Here is a 26361-nt window from a genome sequence, read left to right on the forward strand (position 1 = left end):
TGCGTCTTTGGCTTTTCTCGAAATAACTACTCGCTCTTCGCGGCGCGGAAGATTCGCGCGTTCAAGTAATTAAACATTAAATGAACGCTTGAGATTTCCTCATACGTCACTTTTACACGTGTAATTAAAAGTTTACAGAAACTAATTTACGAAATACCGATCATGTTAACGTTTTCTAGTAGAACGGTACGATATCGATACGCGATTCGTTATCGCAACAGCACGTTTCATCTGCCTGAAGTCGTTATCGTGCAGTCGAAATCGAATATTCGACCCGAACGAATGACAAATGTTTGATTTTATGATTTAAAACGATCGAGTGTACTCTTTATATAATTTGTGCTAATTGAGATCACTTTTAACGGATCTCAGGCTTTCCGCGTTTCATGTTAATTATACGTGTAACGCCATGATGTTACATTATAATATTAATCGTTGTATGATGAGGTCGTGCGCATCTATTAATATCAGCTGCGTAAATGTGCGTGGCTTCTACTCGCGCGACAGTCGCCTTTCGTCGTGCAACCCGCGGCTCGTGGCCCGCGCGTGATTGCGTAATATCGGCCTCTCACCCTCGCCGGTTCTTCCTGACTGCGCGAGAACCGGCAACCGGTTCCTTCTCCTCCTCTTCTCGTCCTTCTCCCATCGTCGAGTCCTGCTGCATACGATCGTCGCGGCTTCCTTCTTTCTCGCGAAAGCCCGGGGGACAGGTTATCGATATTTTAAAGCTTTTCAACTACCAGCTTTCTCGGCCAACTTCGCGTCACAACAGTCGAAGAGAGTCCGAGAACGAGCCAAACTTCGCGTGGTAGTAACAGATTACGTATCGCACTCTGTTTTCCTGGTCCGTTTCCAGATATCGAAGTAACTTTTCTCGAAGTACAGAAATGTTACTCTTTTTTTCGCACTTTGACGTTTATTGGTTTTGGTATACATCGTCAGTATGCAATTATGAAGAAGTGCACAAACGATACTCCGAGATTCTAAATTTTGGCTGTGCATTAATCTTGAAGATTCAGTTGAACTTGAAGCATCAATGCAGAATCTTAAGACAAGTTATTGTCCCGTGATGCCAGAAATGCTGGCAAAGGTTACTTGCCGCCGCTTTATCCAGGTTCAAAGAAGAGATCATTTAAGAATTATTTATTATTTAATTGTCTTAATAACTATGCTTTAAGAAGCTGTATTATTCAACTTACTCAACTATATAAATCTAATGAAAAGATCGATTTAATAAATAATCTAAAGATGATCATTGGATAAGTGTATAAATAAAAGAACAAATTTACTTCATTCATAATCCCTTTATTACCATTTTCTACTAGCGTTAGAAAAAGATAAAAATAAGATTTGGAGATCGAAAAAAGTGAACGAAGGAGCTGGTCGTCGACATTCTGCGTGCTATATTCCATAGTCAATTCCTGGTTATCATGGTCCGATGCTCAACACGAAAAAATGCGAATCGATCGGAAACGTATGGTTAACTAATGATCGTACATTAACGAACAATAAATAAACGTCCAATGTTAACCTTTACACTGTGAGTTGCTCGGAAACAAAACGATCGCTGTATGCGGCGCGAAACTAATTGTCACAATGTAGCCCTGCGTGCGTTACAATGTTGACAAATGAGGACTAAAGGCGCCGTCCGCACACAGTGAGCGTCACAGTTGAACATCGGACGCCTTTAGACGTTGTTTATACACAGTGAAAGCTTTGGTCACATGCCTCTACACGGAGAAAAAGAATTTGTTGGCACAACCAATTTTACACTGCATAATCTCTTGGTTATCACATGGGCGACAAAACGATCTGTTACTAATCGCTATTCGTTGGGTATATTTTGCTGAATCTACCAATTATTTTGCTGTAAAAACAAATTGGCAAATGTAGAAAAACACTACTTTGTTCTAACGTATCCTAAAAACAAATTCACTCGGCAAAATTGTTCTGTCCTGGCGATAAAATTATTTCTGCTTTAATTCGCTGATTTGTTTATGTCAACTAAATTTTATCGCTGTCGCGACGAATATGCAGTACCAATGATTTCGTACGAATAGTTTCGTTGGTAGTAGTAAAATGATTTTTTTCCATGTAAGAGAAGCGTCTCCGAGCGACAACCGTTTGTAATTACCCACACGGCACAGTTTGTTTCATATATGTTCTTTAAACCTACGTAATATGATTATGAAACGTCACATTGGTTTAAAAGACGTACATGAAACTAACATATGTTACCTGGATAGCGGGAGCTAATTTTGTCCCTTCCACGAAGGTGTCTTTGTAATCTGTTGCTTTATAATGCGTTGCGTACTCCACGGCCGATTCATTGCGTCTCGAACCGACGAGTTACGCACATACCGCGACGCGGAGCACGTGTACCGGTGAGTTATTTACAATTTCCGTTGAGTAATGAAAGTATTTTCTCGGCTATTGAAGTATTTAATCGCGCTCTCGTCGACATCGCGTCAGTTAACACGCGTTTCTCTGATCGAATCGTACGCGAATATAATATGCGAATGCCAGTGTCAGTGTCAGTGAGTGTCTGGAGCCACGAAGCAGCCGGGAATAGTGCTGGATCGGGAAATCAGGACGGAGAATGCAGAACGTCGAGACGCGAGCGGCGATACATCATATATTTTCAGGTGTGTCGAATCATTTATCACACAGAATATGTCCAATTTTAATGTCTTACACATGTCTTACAAACTCACCGAGAGTAAGGAGCGGACTAAATGTAAAATCTGCTTCTTTATAAAACCGGCATTCATCGTTCGTCTCTCATCGTGTAATAAATAATCATAGCTTTACGAATCTCTGATTATTCGTTAACCTGTAATATTTGTGTCATACAAAAACTATCGATCCAAACAGCCGAATTACGGTCCATGAATACGTGTCTGTAACATTGTAATTGGGAGGATATACGGTATCTTCGAAGCACCCCTCTATAAATATAAATTCATGTGAACGTCAGCTTGCTCATAGAAGCTGTGTTTAGAAGACGAAGCGATTTTTCGAGATGAGTGAACCTCCTCGAGTCGGTTGCTCCTCATTCGGTGCGTCGTTTATCGCTCGCGGCTTTCTAAAATATCTCCGTTAGACCTTCGAGATCACCTGGATAGATGGTGTACTCGTTGGGCGACAGGATTTTTCGATGACGCCCGCCGAGTAGTTGACGGTCGGCCAAACAACCATGCGAGCGTCACGTGCCAAAAACTAGTAACAGCATCGTGTTTGAATTTTCACTCGATGCCGAGGCGAAAGGCATGATGCGATACATGGGCCTTTTTTCTTGCTTCCCGTGGATTTGTCGAATGATACTGGGAACGAGACATAGGCTACGTTTACATGGCAACTCGAAACCGGTTTAATAACACCTAATCTACGTTTACATGAACAGCATAAAATCGACTTAATTATTCCCGCTGTTGTAACTATTAATGTTACACGTCGTATATATATTTTTGTGTAACTAAATTGTATAACACACACACACATACATATAATACTGGTAATTACAACGTTGAGAATTATCACATCAGTTTTATGTTAATTATGCAATTGGTATCTGTACGAGTATTGCTAGAATTAGTTTTAGACTACCGTGTAAACGTAGTTACATTTCTCGCTCGTGACGCAAAATTTGGAACGTTTTAACGTTTCCTTAAATTCCCAATGGAAAGCTGCGTTGTGTTAATATGTACCATTAGGATTTGGTTTTGTGCTTATCACGGTATGCGTTTTCTTTTTTTCTAAATCACAGTTCTCACCGTGTCTCGCTCAGTGCTGAATGAAGATAGAGATCTAATTACAAATCAATTTAGACGCCTCGATATTCGAGTGGTATCATGAAATGCGAGTGTCAGAGTTACAGTCGATAGAGATTTCGACAGTAACCGCTCGGACTATCACTTATTTATTTGCCGTCGGCTCGGTTTTCGATTTGTCTCGCATTACGCACAAAATTCCTGCCTGCGTCGCACGTTTCGACATTTCGACATCCCGCCGAGGGGAATGCGCTCGATGGAAAATCAGAGGCCGAGCGAGCGCCCGTCGAGAAAAATTCCAGCTGTAGCTTCGCGCGCGGAAAACTTCCCGCCACGCGCTGTTCCCGTCCCGAGCGGCTAGTTTCCCCGAGGCAGGCTCATTTATACGTACATATTTATTAATCGCGCGCGCCTCGCGCGAGCTCTCTCGAGCCGGCGCGAATCACGTTCTATAAATGCCGCAAAAAATAATTCTCCGTAGCGAGTTACGAGGGTAGTAAGCGGGCAGAGGAGGTTCACTGGCATCGTGCTCGTCCTTTTATACACACTGATAGCGCATTACTAGCGGAGGAAAGGTCATCACACAGTATAATAAAAGATTATACGCCGCGTTGCTCCCGTGCGTACACGGTACAACGATCTTCAGGACGCGGCACAAAGTGCCCGGAAGTTCATTAAAAAATCATTAAACAGTTCACACCGACCCCGAGTCGATTAATAAGAACAAATTATCCGCCAAGAGATCCGCGTGCCTGGTCGTGCGACACGTTTTCTCTCGTCTCCTCCACGGCCATCCTAAACGATTTTTCCGGCGGGCTCGCGATGAGTCTCATCGTCGTTACATTGCCTCCGTCAGTCGTATCGATGCGAACCGATCGACGTTACACACCGGTTGATGTTTGTTATGTGACTTTTTTTTCGAGCCTCGTCCATATTTTTTCGCTTTAAAATCGCCTCAACATTTTATCGCGTTCTCCCACATCGCTTTAGAGGTCAATCTAAGAAAAATGGCACTTGTTTTAATGTCGAGGTATCTATAGATAGATACGGAGTTATTTAACGTTGGCGATAGGGCGAATTAATTCTCAAGGTCGTGAACGGCTAACAAAACTCTGCTTCTCTCGGCTGAACTTTGTGCCGTGGGAGAAGTTGTCGCGTCTCGTTGATTGCGCTTTTCATTCGAATGTAGATACGCCATTTTTGTGAGCGAGAGTCCACGTAGTACAGGGTCAGTTCCCATCGAGCACATGATCGCAGGCGAAAGATATGTTTGTTACGTGCGAGACCTGTCCCCGCATCTGCATCTTCGCGCGGACCGTGTCGAGGTGAACTGCTTTTTAGGCGGACGAAAGCTCATCCGCCTAAATCATGTTCGCGACGTGTCCCGCGTTCGCACAACGAGAGGCGACCTCCGTTCGCGCTGCGCGTTACCGGAAGATTCCTTCTGGCGAATCGATCGAACGACCTTATGTCCCACCACGCTCCAATCGCTTTCAGGTAGCCGTCGTTTCCATTAAGAATTTTAATGATTCGTCGAGTTTTATCGTCGACCGAATAATCACACCGGGCTATTTTGTGCCTTTCCAATTCGGAAGTTACCAAACTGCATTTTTGACGAATTCGAGTTATCTAACGATTGAATAGTGACTATCGTATGCTGTGTTGCGAACTTGTAAATTTACGAGCGACAGACAAATTATACCATGGCATTGGAGCAGCACACGACCGAACTTGATCTTCAAGCGGGTGACACGAAGATGCTTTCTGCCATTGTGTAATATTTAGTATTCCACATACGTTGGTATTCTCACCGATGCAGTCGACGATACAACAGTTTTCGAGTGAAAATAATATAAATTAAATAACAACCTCGCAGTTTTCTTACGATTTCGATTGTCCGTGTAGCGACGTCTCCTGCACGTTCTATTTTTCAACTTTCCGGACATCCACCGATACCGTCGTGGGAGGTGGAACATATTATAGATTATTTGTCAGCTTTCTGCCCGCGTCTGTCTTCCACACACGGACAAATACCTTTAACCTTCCGCGATCCGAAATATCTCAGCACGTGTGTGCTCCATTTCCTTTTCTTCGCGATTAATATCGGATTAGTGACGTTTTCGCCGGTGAGTGACGGAACAACGAATACATACCGTAAGCGGAGATAACGCGACACCATATTCCCACTAATTACACAGCCTTTCCCAATGGCGGACAAAAAATACTTAAACGTCCTGTCGAGAAAACATCTCGGCAACGCGAGCGCTACGTGACCGATAGTAATTTCGAAACTATCGTCGGTGGCCGATGTTAACCAAGGTTGCTAATTAATCAAGGCGACATCGGGGTATTTGCGCGCCTCGTCATTAATATATTAGATAGACCTACTGGCCATAATGAACACGCCGCGTTTGTAACTGGCGGCGAATCCGATGGCGAATATCCTCGTTGGAGCGAGGGAGCGGATAATTTCAATTATAAAATCTATCGTTGTATTACGGGATTATCGATGACAGCCGATTGTCGAGGTACGCAGTCGACGGCATCGTGTGTTCGTTTGTGTGTTCGCCGATAGCGAGGCAGATTGGAAATGTATATTATCTCCGGCGCCGTTAGCCCGGGGATACGCGCGCCGTTCATCGTCGATCTTGTCGAAATCGACGCGATCCCGCCGCCGCCTCGCGCCGAGAGGCGAATGACTTTATCCGCCTTTATCTTATTACCGACATTTATGTGCATCTCACGACACGATCGTCGCGATAATCGCGCCCGTTGCATTATCGTGAATGTCAGTCAATTGTTGTTATCGTGCGTTGCATTGTCAGCTGCGCGCTTACACAATCGCGTCGTCGTCGCGGACGCCTCTATCCCCTCGGTGCTAATAAATTTATCCACGCGCGTCCGTTTATCTACGAATTTACACACGAGGTCGATCTCGATGAAATCGCGCCGTCCAACTTCGGTCCTCCAGTTCGTTCGATTTTTCGTTGTTCTGCACGTAACGCGTTCGCCGCCGGACTGATCTTGGACGACTTCCCATTCACGTCGCATGCGCTCCACGTTATCGAGATCAATTTTTTTACTTATAATATATGCATTATAATATTTATAAGACTGCAGAAATCATTATGAGCGAGAAAATTATACGACGTTCAAGACTCGGGATAAAAAAAACATGTACGAAACAGCATAAACAAAAAGTTTAACGTGAGGCGTACTTACGACCCACGCGCGGTAGCGTATGTATTAACGAACGTTATCCCCCATGTGGGAGTAAACGTGAAGGTTTTAGAAATTGAAGTCTCAGGACGTCACTATTTCGCAACCGTTAGAATTCTCAATGATCCCGTGGTAGAAAAATCGCAAAATGTGTTAACGATCTCGCGCGTTTTAGAAATTGATGCCCCTAGATGTTAACATTTCGCAACCTCGTCGGAATCTCAATGATCTCCCGGTTGAAAAATCGTAAGCACGAGGCCTCGTTCAACCCGTTGGGATAAAAACGATGATACCTGAGACGTTCTTGGGCATAGTCATTACGCTCACAGAAGTGCTCAATTAAATTTAGACCATCGAGGGGCATTGCGATTTATCCGTCCGCTCATTAAGGCGGCGCGAGAAAACGTTGCCTTCGTACTTAAGGCGCGCGCTCTCTCGAAGATGAGCCACTTTAATGTTCTTCACCTCGATTTAACACTCTCGGAGACGAGCGTTCGAACGGCGTGCCGCCGATTCCACCCTGCCGCGACCGGATCGAAGTCGACCTTACCCCGTTGGCCGGCTCTTCCGGATCAGCGGTCGCTTCATACAGGTGACGGCACGCCGACATCACAGAGCCGACCACGAGCTCTCAGCGTTTCGTCACGTGTCGAAGTGTGCTCGTCTTTACGGCTGATTAACCGAGGCGACGTTGGCTCGTGCTGACGCCTCCGCTTTGCCACGCGTGCACTGTTCGTCGGGGAGGGAGGGCCGGGAGGGAAGCGTGTGGAAGGGTGCGAGAGGTGGGTGAGCGCGCGGGGTGCATCGGGTGATGCATGAATGGAGGCCGCCGCCGGCGGCGGTGGTGGAAATCGACGACGGAAGAACGGCGTCGTTGCTGCGTCCTCCTGCTCTCTCTCTCTCTCTCTCTCTCTCTCTTCCTAGTCTCCGTCTGCCCTCCGATAATCCTCTTTCCTCTCTGCCCTGCGCCCCTGTAACTGACCTACGCGCAGAAGCGTCCGACCAGAGCGCAGGCAGCGTAGACGTCGTCATTGTTGGCGTGGTGGGGGTAAACGATGACGTCGTCGTGCTCCGCATCGCGGAGTGACGGCACAGGTGAATTGATGACGTAATTGTTACACACCGCTTCGTGTTTCGAGTGGTCGTGAGTCTGCGCGACGGGATTCGAGATCGAAGTCTCGCTGTCTGGATGGTGAGAGACGCCCGAACCGAGAAACGTTTCCGCGTGGCCTCAATCGCGACGCTGCGGAAAGTTTTAATTGAGTTCGCCGCGTGCATCAGGGGGGGAGGGCAGGTTTTATGAAATCAGGTCGGATATTTATGATTTAAAGCCCCCGAGATGTCCGCCCCGCGACCCACGCCACGAATATATCCGATGTTTTAATGGAATTCCAACAAGGATGCGAGATTTCTTTCGTCCGAGAGAGACGGATCGCTTCCGAGAGCGGCGATTGAAAAATTACGAGAGACTTGTGGCCCGTGCGAGGAATTCGTTCGTCCCGGCGACGCGAAATTTCCCCTTTACGCAAGTTCCCCGGGTAGGAATTAAAAGAAGCGTACAAGACAAGATGAAAGTCCCGCGGTCCTCCATCGTCCAAGTGGAAAAGTACATAATCCGGCAGTGTGGTCCGTTACGTGACGGGAATAACCGTCACGCAAACGCGCAAAGGGAATACCCTTGGAATATTTCCCTCGTAATTGCGGCCGGGGTTCTTAAGTCCAGGATCATTGCGGACAAAATAGCGAAATATCGTGACATTCTTACGCGATAATTGTCAGGCTATCGGCCGATTGCATTACGGGGTTGGTTGGATTGCGCGTCCCTAGGTCACAGGTTAATAACGACAGCACGTCTGCGCGCCTCCGATGCATTCCGGTGCATCGCTGCACGCACGAGCCACGAGTATCGGGGCTCTCGCAGTTTTCTCTCGTCGATATTACAAAACCGGCCATAACCGACATGAGCTCTCACCATCAGATCGATCTCTCGGTATATTTATGACAACGTGCGAGAAGGATGCCGCGCAGGTTCGTTAACGGCTCGGCACGTATTGCAAAATCATCGTCATCATCAACGAATCGAATCATTCGTCACAGCGGTTTTACGGCGCCCGAGAAGGGTATTAATTTGTGAGTTTAATGCCAATAGATTTTCAATTTTATTAGCGAACGATCGTCTTAGCGAAATGACGGGGCAGGGGATTTCTCACGATAGAGATTTGATCATTGAATCTGTCTGTAACAAATTGTTAAATTCTGGACCGAATTTAACGTTCTTTTTGACGGAGAGAATTTTCTGAGGTCCAATAAGAAGCCACCGCGCGAGCGGTTTATTCGATTAACGAAGAGTTGGAATTTTATATTCAGTATGTAGAATATATATGTATATATATATGTACGGGACACACAAAGCAAGTAATATCATTACCGTAACATAATAACAGCGACCGATAGAGATTCGCTCATCCGACTGAAAACATCGGGAGAGAGAGAGAGAGAGAGAGAGAAGCGCAGGAGTCTTGCAAGATAATTTAATAGAAACCCTGATCGAATAAATAACGTCATAATCACATAAAATGTGCGCTACAACAGATTTTGAAAAAAAGGCCCCACGCGACTACCCGCTAGCACATCGAAGCGTACACAAGAAAGTACACTAGCGAATAACATCGTAATGGTAAGAACAAAATGATTTCGCCCTTGAAAAAACCGCCACCGTCGTCTCTACCAGCGAAACATTGGGGGAAAAGGAGGAAGCGAGAGAAATATATACACGTATGTACATATATCTCCGTCTCTCTCCCACGCGCCTCTTTTTTCCCCTCGCCATCTTTCTCCGTCGCGTATGTTGCGGCGACGCGTGCCGCCGTCGTCCCGGCTTTGCGCGGGGTTGGAAAACGGGCGGAGGGTGGGTGGCGTGCTGACGTCACTGTAGCGGCATCATCGGCCGCGTGGGCCAATAGAGGTGCGCTCACTCCGGCCGGGTCCATCGATCCGGCCGGCTGCTGTCGTGTGCGCGTCCCCGGGTTATGACGTCCGCGGTGACGTCACCGTTAGCGCCGTTCGCCTCGCTCCCGCTCTACCGTTCGCCGCTGCTGCCGCCGCTACACACGGCACGGTTTTAATATAGCGGAGGGACGCGCGCGATCCGGACTCAGTTACGCGGCGACCGGCCACACGTCGAGTGTACCGCTCTCTTCGGCAACTCGGAGACTCCACTCTTGGGCTCTTTCACCTGTCTCTCGTTCTCTCTCGACATCTAAACTCCGCACCGGTCGTTTCGCGCGTTCAGGATCGTGCGGGAGCGTTCGTACGGTGCACCTTCGCGTCGACACCTGTGCGAGTTTCCGATCCGCTACAGTGCCGAATGGTAACCGCGAGGACCGTCTGCCCGCAGCTCACTCGTCGGGAAGAACTGTGCTCTCGAGAAGCGGCTCCTACGGGAAGAGCGACGATGTCATCCGACACGATGCGGCAGCGATAAACGGCGACCGTCCGGGGAAGAGGATTCTGCATGCGAGTGCCCAGGGCGGAAGTGTTCGGGCTCCTCGGTGGGGCGCTGACCTCCGACGACATCATCAGGAAGGACTCGCCTTGCCCTACGACGACGCACGCAGGTCGGTGATACATCATCATCACGTGTGCTCTCGTTCGTTCATTCGTTGTTGTTGCGCGCGAGGAGGCTGCGCTACCCCCTGTGTTCTGTGTGTGCCGCGTGTGGGGCTCGCGCCTTCTCCACCGGCTGTCTCTCTCATCGTGCTCCCTTCCGCTCCTTTTTTTTCTTACAGTGTCTGTCTGTCTTTCTCTCTGCACGCTCGATCGTTCCAGTTGGACGACCGACGATCGCGTACAATCGAGAGAACGCCGGTGTATGAGGATTTCTCCCGTGTACCTGCTCGACGGTCGTTTCGCGCTCCTTCCCACCCTCCCGGCGTCCCACCCGTCAGCCGGCGCGCATGCTTCGTTTAAAGGGATGTATCGACACTGAGCGTGGAGCTCTTCGCGTCTCCCCGAGCGCGGATTCGTAACGACCGGTTCCGGCGCGGACCATGTGAAACGTTCTCTCGCCTCGCACGATCGACGCGATATCGTTACTAATTAGATCCTCGCACGGGATCTAATCGGACACACCTTCGATGCCGATCGGAGAGCGGCGAGCCGGTGAACGAACCACTCGGGGATTTTGAGAAACGGACGAGCCTCCCTCTCCGCGGGATGCGCGCGATCAGCGGCCGGCCGGCGATCGAATGAAGCGCGAGCACGTAGCGCCGCTGATCGTACGCGCGATGCGTACCGTCGAGAACAGCAGCACGGAAGCGACCGGCGCCGCGGCGCACCACCACCACCACCACCATCATCAGCAGCAGCATCACCATCATCATCATCATCACCATCATCACCACCGCGGGCCCAGCGACGTCGTCGCCACCGCTGCTGCCACCCGCCACCTGGCCGCCGGCGAGCAGCAGGATCGCGAGCGGTCGGCGGCGTCGATCCACCTGGTGGCCACCGCGACCCCGTACCACCAGGTCACCATCGCGGCGGACACCAACAACAACCACGACCATCACCGGAACCTCGAGCACCACGGCGCGGCGCAACGCCACGATCATTGGAACAAGTGTAAGTCAGTCGCGCCAAAAAAATATCGCGCAAGATCGCGGGATATCTCCCACACCTTCTCTCCCGTAAGCTGTTCGCTGCTGGTGGTGATGGTTACGACGGTGGTGGTGGTGGTGGTGGTGATGATGAAGATGACGATGGTGGGTGGTAATGGTGGTGGCGGCGGCGGTGGATGCGCGAATATCGATGCACGCTCGTTTCAGCGCTCGCGGTCATCTCTCGATGATCGCCGTGCGTGGAGAGAAAAACACAATGTGGTAGAGCCGACGAGATTTTGCTTAAACGATTAAAAAATGTTTTCCAAACACCGCGCGTCTAGTTCCACCGAACAAATTATACAGCCGCTGCTGTAACGAGTTATCACAACTGATTCGACGATTGCAATTTGATCGGCACCGCTGCGTTGAGAGAAAGATGTTTAAAAATTTATCTGGAGGATGTAAGATTTTATTTCACAGAAATATTTCCGCGGAATTCAACCTTACATGCCCCGCGAATAAAATTGTCATATTTTTGCCCAGTGTGTGTCAACGTATTGTCGCGTCAACGTGTGATTCGTTCAGCAGATGTAATATTTGTTTTGAATGACCACCGATTTTGTCGACCCAATCCGCCTTTTTCTCGGTGTAGATGCGTTCCTTTGTTGCTTGTAGATAACGCAGGTCTCACGCGTGTATCTTAATGATTCAATGCTCGCGTTACATTAATATCATCAGGTATCTCTAGTTTGAGAAGCATCGCGGGATCTCACGCTCAGAAGTCTAATTCGATTGATTATTATCAATTGATAATCGATAGGAAGGTGGGAAGTTACGAATGGATTTGTTCCGAGCGGGATAAATGAAATTTTACCGCAATCTATTTAAAGACGATTATGTTAGGTTAGGAGAAAGTTTTATCAACTAGATTTAATTTCGAACATCGGTGTGTTTTTTTTTTACAAATTTCATCGGCACGACCACAACAGTCATGATACAGACGTGAGATAAATGCAGGCTGTTTCCTCCGCGTTTTTCTTTACGTTTATACAAGTCGGATAAAAACACATAGGTCCGATTAAAGAAGATACTATCATTTTGCACGTTTTCGTTTGCTACCTCACCAAAGGGAGGCCGAAATTTTGTAAATCGAGAACGTTTTGTTAGGAGATATAAAATATCTCAATTTACAATTTGTATTTTATAAAATATTAATTCATTCCATTCGGCAACGCGCAGTTACATGCAATTAAATATGATATGCGTTGAAGGTGCGTTAAAATGTAATATTTATTTATATGTGGGATTTAGCTCGCGCGGTTTTTAGATTGCAGCCCGGTTAGTTTCAGTTGCAGAGACACGAAATTCGCCGGAATTAATGTAATTCACGACGTAACGATCCGTTACGCGTTTTAACCCGATTACATACACGAAGGTACGATCGCCGACGCATTATTCGTGTGTAGACGGCTTTTTATGGTCGCTCACCGTCGTCTAGATTTTATTTTAATAACCGTGTTTCGGGGTGACGACGTGTCATAAACCCCGATTACCTGTTTCAGCCGGGAACTAAGCGAGATATTTGAGCGCGTCAGTCTTTATTAGGAATATCAATCGCGCCGTTCGTTTAAGAAACAACGACCCGGCGGATCTCCGCTCGCTCGCGCAATAATGTTTTATCATCGATAATTACTTCTCCGCGCCATTTGCGGGCAATCGAACAGCAGCAATGTTAAATAATTGAGCGCTATTACGAGGCGATTTGGGTTATCGCCGGCTTGCGTCTGTCCGATATTTCCAAACGCTCGTCACACATTTGTGCTCGATATCTGCTTACGTCACGGCCGTGACGTAGACGGCGGACGAGAATATCGTTGTTATTATTTCGCCTAGACAATCAGTGGTCCACTTTGCCGTGTTAATTCCTCGCTTGCCAATTAAATCACAATTCACCTGAACATCGATCGGCCGGCGCGTGAAATTATGACGTCAAACGGCCGCGGTTCTTTAAGTTGACTAGCGTCTGAGAGCATTTCAGTGTCGCTCTTTCAGTGCGTTATTTTTTCCACGGTTTCGACAGAACGATTCCGCGAAAGATGTCGCTTTCCAAATCCGATACGTCGCCTCATTACCTGTCACATTCGAGACTCTTCGAGCAAACCGTTCAACACTTACACTTTCGCTAAAGAATTATCGTTGCAAATTCTTTGTAAGGATTAACGGTCGATTAGATGATATCATTATCAAACCTGCACAGTAAAATATTTCGCGCTAAATTTCACGCATTTCACATGTCCCAAACGGCCCACACAAATTTTTCTGTCAATTTGACACAAGATAAATATATTGAAAATCGGCACAAATATTATATAAAAAATTCACATAAAATTAATATCCGTGATATGTCAATCGATACTGAAATATTGATTTCAACACAAGTAGAAAATGTATTTTACCGTGTATCGCCAACACCGTCATCTTCATCCCTTCGCCTCACTCCCCCCCCCCGAACCGAGCACGCTTGCTCAAGCACCGTCTACAAGACTTCACGCCATTCTCTCGCTTTCGTTACAACTGGTGATTGCTATCTTTAAAAATCAATCCACGCGTTGGTACTTAATCTTGATAAATTTATAGAGCGTTTGATAAATTCGCCTTTGAATCGGAAGACGCACTCGACACGCGCGTGGTCGGGCGGGGTGCGACGGAGCCCCCACCGCGGTGCCTTTGCGTTCAATCGGCTCCGCGAGATCTGCGTTCTCCGCTCCCACGGGACTTTTTACAGATGTAATCGGCACGTCGCGATAAATATAGTCTGGCAGTCGGCCGAGTGCAACTCGTTTCTTTTCCGCGTACATACTTGGCCTGCGCGAGATCGCGCAGGGAAGGAAGAGAGTACGAGGACTACGAATATAACTACGTGCGGGTGCGGCGCGGCGGTCGGTCGGTTGGCCGACCGGCCGATCGACCGGTCGCCGGTTTCGCCGCATTGCCACGCTCGAATTGCGACAGGCGATCGTAATGTTCTCTCGCGAGAGAGTAACGGCCGTGACAATGGTAAATCAACGCTTATGACTTCCTTCGCGTTAAATGCCGTTACGCCAGGTGTAGGCGCTGCTCTGCGCGCAGGTAGCGCGCGCACGCGGGAAAAAGGGCACGACACGTCTCGCTGAGACAAAGGCGAAGCGGAACCAATTTCTGAAGCACTCGTAAAGTCACATTTTTCAACTACGACACGTGTCGCGTTCCTGGGAAAGAGTCCGGGACGGATTCGCGACGACTGATCAATTCCGCGAAAAAGCGAAATAAGTTCACTTTATCAGCGCGCTAACGGGATTTTACGACGTCTCACGAGGCGGCGGCGGCCGTTCGTTGTGCGTCGATTCACCTCGTGCGGCCGAAACACGGGCGACGCACTGTCTATCGCGCCACTTCACTCCGTATTTACGGCAGAGATGAAAATACCTATTCTCGAAATACACGATTCCTCCCGAGATGTTTCTTTCTTGCAGAGACGATCCCCGCAACACACACACACGTTTTTCACCGACCATCCCACACGTTACGTCACAGGGCTCGTTTTGTATCTGCCTCGGCAAAAAAGTTAGCATTTTTTCGACGCTCGCAAGAAACTCTGTAAAAATAACGGCGATACGGCGTCCCCCTACCGATAAATTCCCTCCGAAGCGAACGAAAATGAAAAAAAAAAACATATCCCCGCTTTGTCCGCCATTCAAAGCGGGCTATTTCCGCGTAAACGTTGTTCATTCAATTCCCCCTTTTTCCCTCTCTCTCTCTCTCGTTCTCTTTTTCTCGTTCTGTCTCGCCTTTGTCAACGATGATCGCGGAAAGCGAGTCGCGCAAGTGTTCGTCTCGGTGTCCCGCTAATCGCTCTCAGACCGTGGCAGACGTCGCGTAAACCCCTCGCTCTCATGTGTAAATCGGACTTGGTCGAGTTTCTCGCGCGGCCGCGGATGTAATAATCCGCTTCTCTCAGGGCGGCTCTCTGCCGCGATATCGCGGTGGCGATCGCGACCAAAGGGAGAGATCCACCCACCGTCCAGGAATCGGTCGTTCTTTCTCTCGGGTTATTGGCGGCGCCGCGGCGTCGGGGAGGCTTGCGGGGGTTGTACGCGACAAATCCCGCGTCCCTTGACTCGCCAAGGCCGGAGCTCCATAAACAGCCGTGCAATATGTACATACATTATACGTGTTTATTATGTACGCGTGTGCCGTAACCAAGATAACGACGTCGCGCGCACGTCCTTTCTTGCGGGCCCGGCTACCGTAACGCGCGCGCGCGCACCCGTTATAACGTAGAGAGCTCGTTCACGCAGCCACTGAGCACAAGGGGGTTTTTAAAGTGGTATCGGAAAATATTCTCCCGTATAAAAATTCTTACATTATATTTTCTCTCGTGTGTACCCGCCGGCCGGTGGCGAGCATACGCGCGCACTCGCTCGCTCGCCGTCCTATTTCTTTTCTACGCTCACGCCTCTATTTTCGCGCCGAGCGGCATTCCGCCCCGCGCGAATCGCGCATCGGGCGATTTACCGAGCGGATTCATCGACGCTAATTAGTATTCATAGAGCGCTCTCGCGAAACATTCTCAGTAGCATTGATTCGATGGCTAGCAATGGGTGCGCTACGAACTATCTCTCTCTCCGTTTTTTTTTTGCTACCAATCGAAGTTTCCGCTTTTGTAATTTCTCGATACTCTCTTTCCCTCTCTTCTCTCTGTCGCGAGGCAACGATGAAAGGCTGTTTTTTCGCATGTTTTTTCACGACAAAAAGTTGCCCACGTTAATTCGCGCAACTTATATGTCTTTTAGAGCGGGAAATCACTTGCAATTCGTGCAGTACTAGTTACAGAGGAATTTTATCGCCGGGGGTTGTGTGTCGGCTATTTTTAGCATTTAGGGGAGTTCGATCATACATAACGCAATTAGTCGCAAGCTCTGTCGGCGAAAAAGCCGTGTTGCGTATAAAAACGACGCTCTCTTACAGGGACTCGCTTTTTATTATGTAAACGAGAACGCTGTGACGGGTCTAAAGAAAGGATTATCAATGTAAAAGTTAAACATTTATCCGTTTGCAAGCTTTTCTTTTCGAGTATTGCTAACTCCCGAGAATTATCGTTCGCACGCGAATAACGACGGCGACCGGAGTATTAAGGGTTAAAAAAACGTTCTCTCTCTCTCTCTCAGTCGCGTCAAACGCGGAGTCGAGCAGCGCTTCCTAGAGGCCAATTGCATTGTTTTGCTGGGCAAACTAAATATACGTGCGAGGCGGGCGATCCGCGGCTTCTTGGCTGAGCTACAAAAGAGACGAAAGCGGCGGCGGCGAAAACGGCTGACGCATCACGTGCCGCGTACAATTTTCACGACGTACTATAACCACGCGCGCGACGCTTCGCGTAAGAAAGTCGTTGGTCCACGTGCGCGTGCCTATGATGCGACGGCGATGACGGGGCGGCGGCGACGTGGTGGAAGCATCGCTCATCGCGAATGCACTCCGCTCGAGGCGACTGCTACTGATAAGGCACCCCCGATTCGTTCGATTCGCTCACAGATCGCTCTGTTTATCGCGCTATTCGCGCTCGATTGTAAATCACGTGCGTGCCGGAATTCGCGCCGCGCGTTGTTCCCAGATAAAACGTATCTTCGTGCGCGCGCGTATAGTGCCCCGGCGATGAGATAATAACGGATAAAGTGGCGGTTTGCCAACATTTTTTTTGTCGGGGAAACTCGGCGATCCGCCGCGCTTGAAAATTCTATTCGATGGGGTTTCTACGTGAGCGATGTTGCCGGAGACGTGGTGGTTTTGTTATCGAATAAATAGTGTGATAAATATATGCTTCGAGAGAGAGAGAGAGAGAGAGAGAGAGTTGTGCAGGAGGTAGTAGCGTGCTTATGTATAAACATGAGATATTAGATTACTTGACTTTTTCATTTTGGCTCAACTGGCGCGCGCGAGCAAGGACGGATATTTACAATGATTTTAATTAGGAATTTATACGAAAACCTGCGATAGAGAGTGACGCATGGTGATACGGTTTTAATGAGTAATTGACTTTAATATCAGATATCTATAAAATATCAAATTGCGATTTAATTCAATCTATTAATATGTAATCATATCATATTACATTCGCTGGAGCAAACATCCCTATTTCGTCAATTCATGAAATATAAATCAGTAGAATTACAAATTCTTTCTATAATGATAAACAAATATTGCATTTCGTAATCAAACACGAGAAACGCACCGGCATTGCTCAGCGGGATATTTGTAATATTGCTTGATTAAACAAAAACATGAAACGCATTTTGCAAGTGCAGAAATTATCTTCAGAATAAATAATATGCATAGATGTATTAATTATAAATAAATAGAGGAAGGGAATATTTCAGGAAACGTGCGGTATCCGATATTGGGAGACGTCCACAGTAAATTCACCGTCCACTCGAGCACAGAGAACCCTCCTCTCTTAGGGAGGACACGCGACCGAGAGGCGGACGGGATGGACACGAAAAAGCAAAAATCGTGGCCGGCCGATGTGATTTATATTGCATAAATGCTACACCGCGGAAGCATCAAATATTTAGCGCGCGGTATTGTTACCGATGTGCGAGACTTTCGTCGAGTATGATACGCACATGTTGCACGAAGGGGCGAGATTTCGGTATCGTGACTATCGCGAGGAAACCGTCCGTTAATACAAGGCAGTCGCGGTCACCGACCCTATCATCGTCATGTCACGTCGCGCGATATAATCAGCCTCGCAATCTATACGTAATATAAATTCTATTATGTAATATCTATATGTGTATTCTCGAGTAGAAAAGAAAGAGAGAGAGAGATAATATTGATTATTAATAGTTGCTGAAGAATTATATACAGCAATATAATGATTCTTTTATCATCACAGATTAATTTCGATATAATCATTAGTCGTATGATCTAATATTAACCCTTGAATAAGATTGGGTGGGACCCGACCGGATCTATATTCTAATGCTTCCGCGCACGCGCTTGTGAAGCGTTATATTTCAGATATTTTCATATATTTTGCAATATATTTTATTTATTTTTCAATAAATAAATAATAATTTTCTAACTTATCATGAGAATGAAAAGTGCCTAGTCGAAAAAATTCGTTGAAAAGATTACAAAATGCTTCTATCGATCTGATTCACCTTGTTGTACGTGTGATTGCATAAATCTAGTTATTCGAGAGTTAACGATTGTATAAATAATCATGCACGTCATCATAAGAGAAGAGCAGTAGACCGTTTCATTTATGCGAATATTCGAATTACTTTATTTGCTGAGCGCTTTAAATCCACCCCCTTATTTTGTAATTTGCACACTGAAAAATATTTCCATCGGATAAACCGATTAAATGATACATGCGGTTGTTATTTTTATTGTCCGATCAAATGATGGATACTTTTATCCGATGATGTTTAACCGATGAAACCTAATCGGAAAATCAGTCGTCCTTTGCGTATCCGTTGTAATCTTCATCCGATAAAGGTACGACTTGATCGGATGAAATGATGACAAAATGATCGGACATTGCACATGTATATCCGTTCGTTACTTTTTAATTGGATCATCCAATCGGATCGGATTTTTTTTTCGGTGTAGCGAAAATTTCGCTTTGGCTGACGTATCGTTACACTTTGTGCACGCAGAGATTTATAACGCACATGTTATGCCCGTAACGCATACGTTAAAAGTTAACAGAATAAGAGCGCCGGTTAGTCCGTGCCATTTCTCCCGCGAAGGCGAGCTAGCTGGAGCAAGGAGAACGATTTTATGACGTGGAACGGAACCGGCGACGGGAAATTGTGTCGTTCCGTGCGAAATTCGGGCCGCAAAACGTGATTCCGCAGCGAAGTCTATTTCAGGTTGAAGTGGTCGCGTGCGTCATACACGCGAAGCGCGTTACACATTTTTGCTGCCGCCTGTCCGAATTACCATAAGCTTCTTAGGCGCTCGGGAACGGTGATATTACGCGTATCAATGCGCGACTATCGCGCGATCTCCCCTCAAATGAATCCCGCGTATCGATCGTATTAGCCGATCGTCATCGACAGCCGTCAACACTTTCGCTGTCGTCCGTCGTCTGCCTGCGTGCGTGTGTGCGTGCGTGCCGGCGACATCCAGATATATGGCTAACGGCTCATTCACGATAACGTTATGCAACGGTGGCGAATGTTAAACTTGAAATTCGTGTCGCGCTATTTCAGAAATAGACCCTGTAATCAGAATGTAATTTCTTGCATTAATCCGCAAACAGATCGCACGCAGAGCGACGATTTTCGCTGATAGCGGTTCGAAGTTTTTTTTTTTTAAATGCACACTACTGGCAAATCCGTTAATCGAGCGCCGCAAAAATATCGAGGATGTTTTATTTTCACATACAGAGAGAACGTCCCAGAACTGTCGCCACTGCTTTTATTTACGAACACTTGAACCAATTTGATTTGGGCCAATCTCTGATTTTTTTTTGTTTTTTAACGAGAGAGTTCGCCTGGACGTTATTTGTTTTTTTCATGATTTTCACGTCCTGACGTGAGGTACATCACGAGAGACTCGAGAGATTTTGCTAGAGATAAATTTGCCGGGGGAAGATTACGTGAAAAATAGAATAATCGATCATCCGATTACGTCTGCTCGGGACTGTGGGCTTAAACCTCGTCGGTTTTTAATTGCTTTGGTAGCATCTGTAAGTGAATAGAGAAGTAACGATGAAGTAACAGGCGATATTATATACGGCGGACGTTCTTTCCGTACGGCGACTACCGATCCTTCCGACGCGCAGACACGCGTCAACGTCATTTCTCGAGATTCCAGGGTTCGTCAAGCTCGTTATCTCATTAATCTGTGCCTCATCGAATCGCGTATTGCCGTCAGTACGTTCGCCTTCGATGTCTTTTCACGTAACGCACCACGTCAGACATTGAAACGCATTCCGCAGATTAATCGGTGACTCGTCTAATGAGACGTCTGGCCGATCTTTCTTGCACCTTGCGGCCGTGATGCAGCGTGAATTTATTAAAAATTAAAAATACAAACACACGGACGTACGCACCTCGCCTCAGCTTCGAGTTCCTAGAAGCAAGAGTCTGACCAGTATTCTAGTTCGATACAAAGTGGCGTAAAGTTAGCTACTGCGTATAACGCATGCGCACACATGCATGTGTACAATAATATAATGATGAATTTGGCCAGGGATCTCTCCCAACCATTCTAGGAATCGACTGAAGCATTCAACTTTTTTCTTGAAGTGAATATTATTATCAAAACATATTTGCTTGACATTGAACAAATGAATTGTTAATTTTTTTCATGAAAAAAGTGAAGGATATTCAACGTAATACATTGCAGAATTGTCACGATTTATGCGATGATATTAAAATTCATTTTATGATTGTTTCAAAATTAATTAAGAAGTTGTCAGGACGATTGGATAAGTCCGTTTTCAGTGGCGAAACTATAATAACTATATAATCAAATAAAGATATTTCATTTCATTTTATTGTCATAAGTGAATACGTTTGTGTTTGTGCGATATTTGATGGATATTTATTGAATGCTCATGAATATTTTAACGTTAATATAATTTACGCTTAATATAATATCCATAATTATTTAATGAAAGTTACACTGTGAAAATTACTACGCCCTGCGGACATCATCCCCCTCACGTCCTTCCTCTCCTATTTCTTACTTTCCTGAATTCTAAATCTCCACACACTTCATCCTCTTTCTCACACGGTCGAGACTTGTTTCCGCAGGTAAGTTGCATACCTCCGCCAGGACGTAACAAAATGATTTTCACCTTTATTGTTCGCTACTTCTACTTTTCAATTATTCCGCGAGGCTCAGTCATCACCGACCGGATGACCCGCGGATTTCGCATCGAACCGATAAAAAAACCGGACGACATCGGACACCGACGACTCTCACTTGCAGGGACTCGCAGCCGCACGCGCGCTCCTATTTCCCCTCTCGCCGCGCCTTACATTACAGCACTCGGTAGAAAATGCATGCAACATCGATCCCCCGACCGCGGATCTCCCCGGATCGACCGTTTTTACCGGGAAACTCGCACCTCGTGTCTGTCCTCGCGTGAATACTCGCCGCGCAAACTCGGGGAATCGAGTCGGTGGCGTCGGTAGCGGCGGCATCAGTGCTGACGTCACAACGCCGCCCCCGTCCGTCATCGACCGAGCGGCGGTATAACGACGTCACGCGCACCGCCAAGGACGACGCTATTTCGGGCGTCATGCACCGCCGTCGTCGTCGTCGACGCCGTCGACGTCGTCGCCGCGCTGGAGGTGGTGGTGGCGGCGGTATCGGCGGCAGCGCCGGCAGTGGCGGGCGTCGCGGCTTCAGTGACGGTCGAACCTTCCTCCTCCACGTGGCCTCCGCCAGTTAGCTTTCGCTGTCACCTGCCTTCGCACGGCTCCGCGTTTCCGGTCTCCTGCCCGCCGCTATCGATACCATCCGCTCTCGTTCGATCGCGACGAGATGCTTCGACCGGCCGCGGCGACGTGAACGCGACGCCGCAGCGTCTCCGACTATTCGGCGACTACTTCCGGTAAGGAAGCTCCGCTATTGTTGTTGTTTGTGCTCCTGATTTCTCTTCGGTATGCGATTTCGCCTCGTCGTCGTCCTCCTCTTCTTCTTCTTCTTCTCCTCCTCCTGTCTCCTTTCTCTTCTTTTTCCTCTTTAGTCGTATCTTTCCCTTTTTCTTTCTGAAGCAAATAGCTCCGCTCGCGAATGCGGCGAGGATTTATGTGGCAGTAATTTATTTATAGCAACCGGCGCGGATGCGATTGTTAAACTAACTGTTGGTATCCGTCTCGCGTTCTCACGGTAGTCGAATTGTTTATTCAATTTACGCAAATCGCACTGTAGACGCGTCGCCTAAATATGGGGTTTGTAATATTATATCTGACGGGGGGAAGGGCGACGAGTATTTTTATAATATCGATTTCAGTGACAAACATGTTATTTTCACTTGAGACTGACTTCTCTATCAGTCTAGAGAAACGTGAAAGTTATTTTCACTGTAAGACACTGGAGAGTGGAAGGAGAGGGGGGGTACGAAACTACCGCTGTTTTTATCGCGATGAGGAATTTTTTAATGAACTCGGAAGCAAATCTTTTGCGAAGACGTTACCACGCTCTCTCTCTCTCTCGCTTGGCAACGTTAATTAAATTATATTTGGTGAATGAGAAGGGAGACACGCGTGTAACAGCGAATGTGACGGAATATAAATTCTTTTATTAGAGCGTATTTTTGGAATAAACACTTTGGCTTTCAAGTATATTGGCAGGAATTAACAGATTGTTGATTGATGGCCGGGTATTTCCTTGAGCAGGTTTTGCGGAGCAGGTAATCGCGGCGATTCGACACACCTTGCCTGTTTTTGTGACTCGGCGATACGATACATGCAGTCGTGTGTCGTATCGATCGCGCAGGAGTCGATTCGACGGCGGAACGTGTCGAGTCGGGGGGAGGGCGGTTTAGAAATTTCTTGAACTGTGCTCGCGACGCGCTTCCCGCATTAGGCGTGCTCGGCTCGGGAGGATATTTCGGCGATATTTATCGCGATCGATCGAAGGTGGCCGTTGAAGTAGCTCTCAGTCACAAACGTTACGCAACCGACAGCGGAATGATATAACAAGCACACGCATAATTGCACCCGCTTTGCTCTCCTTGGTAATTTCGCCAAGTGTATCCAGCGTGGCGGAACAACTGCAATTTGCACCGGATAGAGTGTGAAACGTATTGACAAGTAATTACACGGGACGGTCGATTTGTGCCGATAAGCGGAAGGAGAGAAAGTTGTATTTCTTTTTATTTATTTATTTATTTATCTATCGATTTATTCGCGGGAACGCATCTCTTTTGTACGACGCGTTACACTGCTACGTAAATCCTGCGATTATATGTAAATTCGCATTAACAAAGGTACCGATCAAAACAGACTCGAACGGTGGATGGAGTTTGCGATTTGCGGGTCTACGTTCCTCTCTAAACACGAACTGATATCTCAAGCCGACCTCGCAAATCGTCGCACTTGCTCGATCTCCGCGCCAAATTATTCACTTCTCTGCCTATGCTTGACGTTCTAATCGCCGTATCATTATTTATTACCTCGTCGTTTCGGTCTACAAATTGTAACTGTCCGCTTTCGAATGCCGCTTTATATTTAAAGTGGATCATGCAAATTACGGACTTATTCCATAATTAATTACGTGGATATAACAGTTGATTGAATAATACGATAGCCAATTAAATAATATAATATATTAATTAATTTATTGACTGTGTACATACGATGAAAGATAAATCGCGGCGTGTACGTGAGCAGCCGCCGCATCGTCGCTCTCGCATCATCGGCCCGACAGGAGACACGTGTGAGCGCCTTTTAACGCCGACCGGCCGCGTCGTGATTTCGCGACGGCCTCCTCGCGCAACCCAGTGGAACGGCGTTACGTCGCGGCGGAGGGCGCGGGCGGGAGCCAACGTCGTCGAGGCACGAGTCTGCTCGCGTAATAGCCGGTGGTGTCTAAATTTAACGGCGGTAAAGCGAGCACGGGATCGCGAACGAACGAACGAATGAGCGAGCACGCGCTCTCTCGTGACGCCGCGATGCCGCAGCGCCGACGTCGCGCGCGTGCCAACACGCCGATGACGATGCATCGGCCGCGCGCCTTCTTCTCGACGCGATCGCGAATACCGGGACGGCGATTGACTTGGTGAATGACCGCGGTGGGGAGTGCGGCGAAAAAAGCGATTGTAGCTTCGTTAATCTGACTATTGGAACAGCGCGTTCAGGGAACTGATAAGAAAATGATAACGATTGAGAAGCGGCACAGAGTTGGTTAAATGTAAAAAAATATCACTTGGGCACGCGGATGAATTTAGCCTGAGGGGGATTCGCGGGGAATTTAATCTCGCAAAAGAAAAGAGAAATGGCAAAATCTCTCAACGTGCTGACTAATACCCACCTTGCATATTTCTGAGAGACTTAGCCTCTCACGCTTCGGGAACACGCGCCACTGTCATGGTGGGTCGCGTACAGCGTGGGCGGCGCGCTGCGTCAGACTTCTCAGCGGCGAATGGGTTAAGAGCGTACGCAATGAAATTATACAATACAGTCGCGCGCAGAAGTAGAAACGCTGCCGAGAAATTTGCCGAGAAAGGGGAGAAAAAGCGGGCGAACCGCTGCCAAATCGAGGGAAATAAGAGGAGGGGGTGAGACTCATTGTGTATGTGTGTGTGTCGAGAATGGAAAAATAGCTCGTGTCAATTTGGCACGGAAGGAGTCTCGGAACGCGCATAAACGTTTGCCTTACAAAGATCCCGTTCGGTATCAGAAAATGCAAAATTAGAGGGGAGCTGAAGTGCAAATGCGCATATGCGTGAATTTATTCCCCCTCGCAAAGAATATTTTTGCAGAATTGTTATATCGATATTAAATTTTAAAAGGGAAGCTTTTTGCTCAAACTTGGAAGTGAGATGAGTTTTGTTATTTAAGGAGGTTGTAAGGTTCAGTGTCGTATTTTAGTTAAGAAGCCATTCATAAATTTAGTATTTATCAAACAAAATTATGTTTCTATACATTTATTTCACTATCTAAATAATTAATGCTAATTTGAAGTTGAGGTAAACGAATATACAAAATATTGCAAATACGAAAATATTACTTTTTTATTTTTCTTAATAAAGCTTTACTTTTGTACATCAATTCATCTAATGGAGATGCACAAATAACAGAAAGAAGTGTTTAATATATGTGCATATGTTTGCATATTTCGAATATTATTATGAATTATGTACTCGACACTGTGATATTTCGAAAATAAAACGGTAAGAAGTAATTCTGAGATTTAATATGTATAATGTCTGTATATAAGTCTTTAATATCATAGTAATTTTTTGTGAAAATCTTATTTTTAATTTAGAAAATGGAATTAAAAATAGAATCAAAAATAGCACGCTAATTTCAAGAGACACGTATAAAAAGTGTCAACAATCTTTTTCTAATTGCACGAGCAGTTAGGTAATATTTAATATATTGAACAATATATTGATTAATATTTATATATCGAAATCAACGTATACGTAGTGCAACTTTCATCGAATTCTTATCGAGCTCATTTCATCTTATAACCTGCTCAGGCCACTTATTACTTGCCGATTGTCCATCTATCGATTACGCGCAAATCACTCGATGGCCGTATCGAAACTTCGTAATTCCGACTGCGTGGCCGGTGAATAATTGTTAAATAGAACAAATCCGCCGAGTCAAACAAACTGTCGGGCTAATCGCGAGTGGAAGCGTCGAATTTGCCGACACACGGCGGACGCGTAGCATGAGAACCGCTACCAAAATATTGATCTTTCAACGTTTGCAATCCGCCGCTAATACTAACTGCGGCGAGCCGGCAAGTAATTGTTTCCCAACCATCGTCGGGTTAAATGTCTCGATACACACGGAGTCAACAAATTCGCCCACGTGCTCCGACGTACCTTTCGTGCGGCGATACTGATCTCTCTCGGGGCACGAAGAAAAACATTTTATTACGTTATACATATTCACGGACGTCTTTTTTTACGCTCGCATTGCCATTCTGGCACGATATGCGCACGTGTGTGCGTGCACGCGCGTGCATTTTATTTTTATTACTTTATCGCGCCTTAAATTAACGTAGGTGTACGCTCTTACGTTCTCTCCTAA

The 26361-nt window shown here is 46.8% G+C and overlaps 1 protein-coding gene across 1 annotated transcript in view; it reads left to right on the forward strand.

Moving 5' to 3' along the window:
* The first annotated feature begins 10169 nt into the window (after nt 1-10169).
* The window catches only part of LOC106750457 (probable nuclear hormone receptor HR38), a 71180-nt gene continuing 54988 nt past the window's right edge, over nt 10170-26361 (forward strand). Inside the window, exon 1 of the mRNA XM_014630825.1 lies at nt 10170-10606. Coding sequence (XP_014486311.1) covers nt 10504-10606 — 103 coding nt within the window. The 5' untranslated portion in view covers nt 10170-10503. The remainder of the gene's footprint in view (nt 10607-26361) is intronic.

This window comes from Dinoponera quadriceps, unplaced genomic scaffold (genome assembly GCF_001313825.1).
Source record: "Dinoponera quadriceps isolate SergipeBrazil2010 unplaced genomic scaffold, ASM131382v1 scaffold5784, whole genome shotgun sequence".
NCBI lineage: Eukaryota > Metazoa > Arthropoda > Insecta > Hymenoptera > Formicidae > Dinoponera > Dinoponera quadriceps.